General features: G+C 39.3%; 1 protein-coding gene across 1 annotated transcript in view; it reads left to right on the forward strand.

Moving 5' to 3' along the window:
- The first annotated feature begins 2452 nt into the window (after positions 1-2452).
- Positions 2453-6000, forward strand: part of erbb3b (erb-b2 receptor tyrosine kinase 3b) — a 51250-nt gene continuing 47702 nt past the window's right edge. Inside the window, exon 1 of the mRNA XM_084333004.1 lies at positions 2453-2767. Coding sequence (XP_084189130.1) covers positions 2689-2767 — 79 coding nt within the window. The 5' untranslated portion in view covers positions 2453-2688. The remainder of the gene's footprint in view (positions 2768-6000) is intronic.

The raw sequence follows: 6000 nt of genomic DNA on the forward strand, positions 1-6000 counted from the left end.
CTCACCCTCGAATGTATATATTTTCTGTTAGTATCTCTGTTAAACAGTACAGTATATTTGTATATCTTGTATGTCATAAATGTAACAGTACTGTATGTATGTATGTATGTCATAAATGTCATTATGAATTGAAAATGGGGGACCCTGATGTAAACAAGACGAAAGCCTTTCTCTGGTCTGCATCCCCTTAACAATTGTGTGTATTGAGCCGTACTGTATTGTATCCATTCTGCAATCTGTTAATAAAATTTTCAATCAATCAATCAATCAATCAATCAATCAGTCAATGTGTAAGTGAATGTACAATTTTGTACAATTTTGTTTGTTTGTACAGAGTCTCCCCCCCCCTCAATGTACAGTTTTGCTTGTTTATACAGTGTGCCCCCCCCCCCCCCCCCCCCAACCACCTCCAATGTAAATTACCCAGTATGGTTGTCAATATCCCAGTGTACCCAACCCCCCCCACCCAACCTCCTCCAATGTACAGTTTCTACGTCAAATGTATATACTCCCTTTTCTTGACTCCTTCTGTATCACAAACAGTACTGTATTTGCAAATCTGGTATGTCATAAATGTATAGATGTAGCAGTACTGACTATCTGTATGTCATGTATGTCATATATGTCCTGATGAATTGAAAATGGGGGACCCTGATGTAAACAAGACGAAAGTCTTTCTCTGGTCTGCATCCCCTTAACAATTGTGTGTATTGAGCTGTACTGTATTGTACCCATTCTGCAATCTGTTAATAAAGTTTTCAATCAATCAATCAATCAATGAGTAAAATGTGAGGAAGAAATTGTAAAGCACTTTGGATAAAAGTGCACCATTTACCATTTTATTTACCATTTCAAAAATAATGTGAAATGCCAAACTGATCTGAGCAATAAATCAGAATTGAGCACTTAGGCTTGCAGTGTGTGAACATAGCCTAAGACCCCGTGTGAAAGTTCACCCGATAGGCACAGGGGCTCTTATACAAGAGAAGCACCAATCCATAGCCTCTGTCTCCCCCTGCTGGACAACTAGCTGCTACTGGAGAGCAGAATAAAGTGGAGGTCATTAGTCAAGACTGGTGCACAGATAACTCAAATCTGTCAGATCAAGAGCATCTGACACTTTTATTGGTATCTGATTTTAGTCATGGGTATTATTAGGACTACTTAAAAACCCATTGATGACTGGTTTATTTGATCTAAATGCAAATCTATTCAAATGTGTCCCACCAATTGTCTAATTATATTGATGAGGCCTCAATTATCATCACAGTGTGTTGAATCTCCATATTGATTACACAGATGAAAAATTATAAGGACAATTATTTATTCATGACAATGTTATTCCAATAGTGCAGCCGTCCTCCCTTTCATACAGTAAACAGACAGTGTTTACATACTGTATTTGTCAGTAAGCAGCTACTCATCTCCTCTCGTAGTAAAGCGAGTTCCTCCAATTCCAACGATATACTACATGGCGAGGAATGCTGAACAGTCTGCAGACATTCTCTCAAATTAAGCGTTTTCTTGTTTGGGGATCAGAAGTCACTTGACCAATTGACAATGTGGCCATTGTGACAGGCTGCCCCATATGCATCAAAAGAGGTGATTAACCAGTTGACAGGGCAGTCGGACAATACGGCTCTTTACTGGGGAACAGTGCAGCCACTCAGAGCCCTGGGCCTGACTGTGAGGCTGGAGCTGGTCTTCAACATGCAGCAGCTGACAACACAGAACAGAAATAACTGCACATAAAGGCAGATGCTACATTACATGTGGTGTGTGTGTGTATGTGTGTGTGTGTGTGTGTGTGTGTGTGTGTGTGTGTGTGTGTGTGTGTGTGTGTGTGTGTGTGTGTGTGTGTGTGTGTGTGTGTGTGTGTGTGTGTGTGTGTGTGTGTGTGTGTGTATTGGCTAGCAGAATCTTGGACGAAGAGCTGAACTGATGCTATTCATTTATTTGAATTTATTTGTAATCACGGACGTATTTATTTTATGTGTGGTCCATCATATAAATCAATAACATATTATTCTATGTCATTAGCCTATATACACTATAAACTGTGGCAACTATTATGGGATGCGTCCAATAGCCAGATAACTTGGCATATTCAAGATAAAAATGATCTGTAGATTTATCTTGTTTATATTTTTTCTTGCTGTCATACTTGCAGTTTTTATTTGCGATCATGTAAACATTTACAAAAACAAATTATCTACCATAATCATACTAATCTATATCATAGTTTGTTTTATTTGTTCAAGTATGCTTAACAACATTATCGACTGGGTAAAAAGACGGAACAACTTCTGATTGGTAAATAGTATGGGCTCCTGGCCAATCACCAGTGACTGTGTGGGAGTGAGCGCTCAGCGTCGCCACTGTTTCAATTCATGTCTCAATTGACGCGCCTGATCTACTTTCACCGCCTCTATTATTGGAAATATTTGACCCAAGAAGTTGTTTTCGCCTTTGGATCAGGATTTTGACTTTCTTCGTCTTGACTCTTCCCGAATACATAGAGTGGGAGATATCAACCAAAACTTAAGTCAATGTTTAACTGAATATTATGTTTGGTCATTCATTTTGTGGGTTTTCACACGTCTTCTAAACGAATTCTGGAGTTCTTGGGGACTAGTATTCAGACCCGGCGGTCATGGTCATAACTACTTGACCAGATTCGATTTAAACATGGATGATTGGCACGTGGTTTTATTGTGTATAACCTTCGTATGGGTTCTAGAGACTGCGTCGTCCCAAACTCATGAAGGTAGGTGGTTTTATGGATGTTATGAATCTTTCCTATAGACGTATAGGCTCATTTAGAAGGAGAAAAAACGAACTAAGCTAATCAACCGAAATGTCACTGGTCTTGTTAGGAAGCAACCTGTAAAAAAGTGCGTGATTATATGTTTGTGTGCATGTCTCTCTCTCTCTCTCTCTCTCTCTCTCTCTCTCTCTCTCTCTCTCTCTCTCTCTCTCTCTCTCTCTCTCTCTCACACACGCACGTTTTTTTTTATTATTAAGTATTTCCTCAATCTTCCTTCATATCATCAATTAAGCCCACCGCCACACCACCAATATACTGCTCTTTTCCCGTCCAACCTGCAGGGCGTGTTGCCCTCTCTCGCACTGACTGCATGGGAGCTACTCACCTGTTTGTTCTGAGTCATATAGTTCAATAGAGCAGTAGACCTGCCCTCGACATAGCTATCAGTACCAGTAGCCCTGACAGTTAACTTCACCCACACGGATAAGATCATCAACCATCCTTTGTTCGGATACATGATGCACAGTATCGGTGGTGGAAGAAGTACATAGTGCCTTTACTTAAGTAAAAGTTGAAATACCAAGATAAAATAGTAGGCCTACTCTGATGAAAGTAAAGGACCTCATTTAAAACCTTTGCTTAAGTGAAAGTAGAAAAGTATTTGATTTTTGATCTGATTAAAGGTTAATGTTAAAGTGGTATGTGGTCCAGTTATGCTGCTCTTATTAAAGGTTATGTTAAAGTGGTATGTTGTCCAGTTATGCTGGTTCTGATTAAAGGTTATGTTAAAGTGGTATGTGGTCCAGTTATGCTGGTTCTGATTAAAGGTTATGTTAAAGTGGTATGTTGTCCAGTTATGCTGGTTCTCATTAAAGGTTATGTTAAAGTGGTATGTTGTCCAGTTATGCTGGTTCTGATTAAAGGTTATGTTAAAGTGGTATGTGGTCCAGTTATGCTGGTTCTGATTAAAGGGTATGTTAAAGTGGTATGTTGTCCAGTTATGCTGGTTCTGATTAAAGGTTATGTTAAAGTGGTATGTGGTCCAGTTATGCTGCTCTGATTAAAGGTTATGTTAAAGTGGTATGTTGTCCAGTTATGCTGGTTCTGATTAAAGGTTATGTTAAAGTGGTATGTGGTCCAGTTATGCTGGTTCTGATTAAAGGTTATGTTAAAGTGGTATGTGGTCCAGTTATGCTGGTTCTGATTAAAGGTTATGTTAAAGTGGTATGTGGTCCAGTTATGCTGGTTCTGATTAAAGGTTATGTTAAAGTGGTATGTGGTCCAGTTATGCTGCTCTGATTAAAGGTTATGTTAAAGTGGCATGTGATACAGTTATGCTGGTTCTGATTAAAGGTTATGTTAAAGTGGCATGTGATCCAGTTATGCTGGTTCTGATTAAAGGTTATGTTAAAGTGGTATGTGGTCCAGTTATGCTGGTTCTGATTAAAGGTTAAATGTTAAAGTGGTATGTGGTCCAGTTATGCTGGTTCTGATGAAAGGTTATGTTAAAGTGGTATGTGGTCCAGTTATGCTGGTTCTGATTAAATGTTATGTTAAAGTGGTATGTGGTCCAGTTATGCTGGTTCTGATTAAATGTTATGTTAAAGTGGTATGTGGTCCAGTTATGCTGGTTCTGATTAAATGTTATGTTAAAGTGGTATGTGGTCCAGTTATGCTGGTTCTGATTAAATGTTATGTTAAAGTGGTATGTGGTCCAGTTATGCTGGTTCTGATTAAAGGTTATGTTAAAGTGGTATGTGGTCCAGTTATGCTGCTCTGATTAAAGGTTATGTTAAAGTGGCATGTGATCCAGTTATGCTGGTTCTGATTAAAGGTTATGTTAAAGTGGCATGTGATCCAGTTATGCTGGTTCTGATTAAAGGTTATGTTAAAGTGGTATGTGGTCCAGTTATGCTGGTTCTGATTAAAGGTTAAATGTTAAAGTGGTATGTGGTCCAGTTATGCTTGTTCTGATTAAAGGTTATGTTAAAGTGGTATGTGGTCCAGTCCAGTTATGTCGATTCCAATTAAACGTCCTCTTCAAATGTGAAAGTAGGCCTACATTGTCTTCATCCTCTTATGTCATGTTTTGTAATCAAAATATTTTTCTTGTGGAGTAAAAAGTACAATGTGTCCTTTCAAATGTGAGTGGAGTAAAAGTACAAAGTCCGTTTGAATACTCAAGTAAAGTACAAGTACCTCAAAAGTGTTTGAGTAAAAATACTTAGTTACTTTCCACCACTGCACAGCGTGTATCCTCATTCTGACCAACTGGCTAGTCACAATAGAATAGAATAGAATAGAATAGAATAGAATAGAATAGAATAGAATCATATTTCCCATTGGGATATGTCTGGGAATATGAGCCTGAGAATGTCCTTGTTGTTTACTAAGACAGGTAGAATGGCTGCGTTTCACTGCCCTTCTCTATAGGCAGTTCAGGTGACCGTTTTCTCAATGATTAACCACAACCATCTTTCGCTTTCTCTCACATCTGATAGTGCAGCTCTGTTCTCCTCAGAGGGAACTTTGTTGCACTCATCATTACTGAGTTGTAATCAAGTCACTGACTGCGGTAATATGTCACCAATTTAGCCGCCGCCGGCGAGGAGCTGCCGCAGCACCGCTGCCCCGGTGGGACTGACCGGAGGGCAACGGACCCTGCTGTACAAGGCCACTGAGGTCAATTGGCCCATTGAGATTGATAAGTGTAGTGACAAATCTGTCCTTTCAGTTGATACATGCAGTAGTGACAAATCTGTCCTTTCAGTTGATACATGCAGTAGTGACAAATCTGTCCTTTCAGTTGATACATGCAGTAGTGACAAATCTGTCCTTTCAGTTGATACATGCAGTAGTGACAAATCTGTCCTTTCAGTTGATACATGCAGTCCTTTCAGTTGATACATGCAGTAGTGACAAATCTGTCCTTTCAGTTGATACATGCAGTAGTGACAAATCTGTCCTTTCAGTTGATACATGCAGTAGTGACAAATCTGTCCTTTCAGTTGATACATGCAGTCCTTTCAGTTGATACATGCAGTAGTGACAAATCTGTCCTTTCAGTTGATACATGCAGTAGTGACAAATCTGTCCTTTCAGTTGATACATGCAGTAGTGACAAGTCAGTCCTTTCAGTTGATACATGCAGTAGTGACAAATCTGTCCTTTCAGTTGATACATGCAGTAGTGACAAATCAGTCCTTTCAGTTGATACATGCAGTCCTTTCAGT

This window comes from Notolepis coatsorum (assembly GCF_963971535.1).
Source record: "Notolepis coatsorum genome assembly, chromosome: 17".
NCBI classification, from domain to species: Eukaryota; Metazoa; Chordata; class Actinopteri; order Aulopiformes; family Paralepididae; genus Notolepis; species Notolepis coatsorum.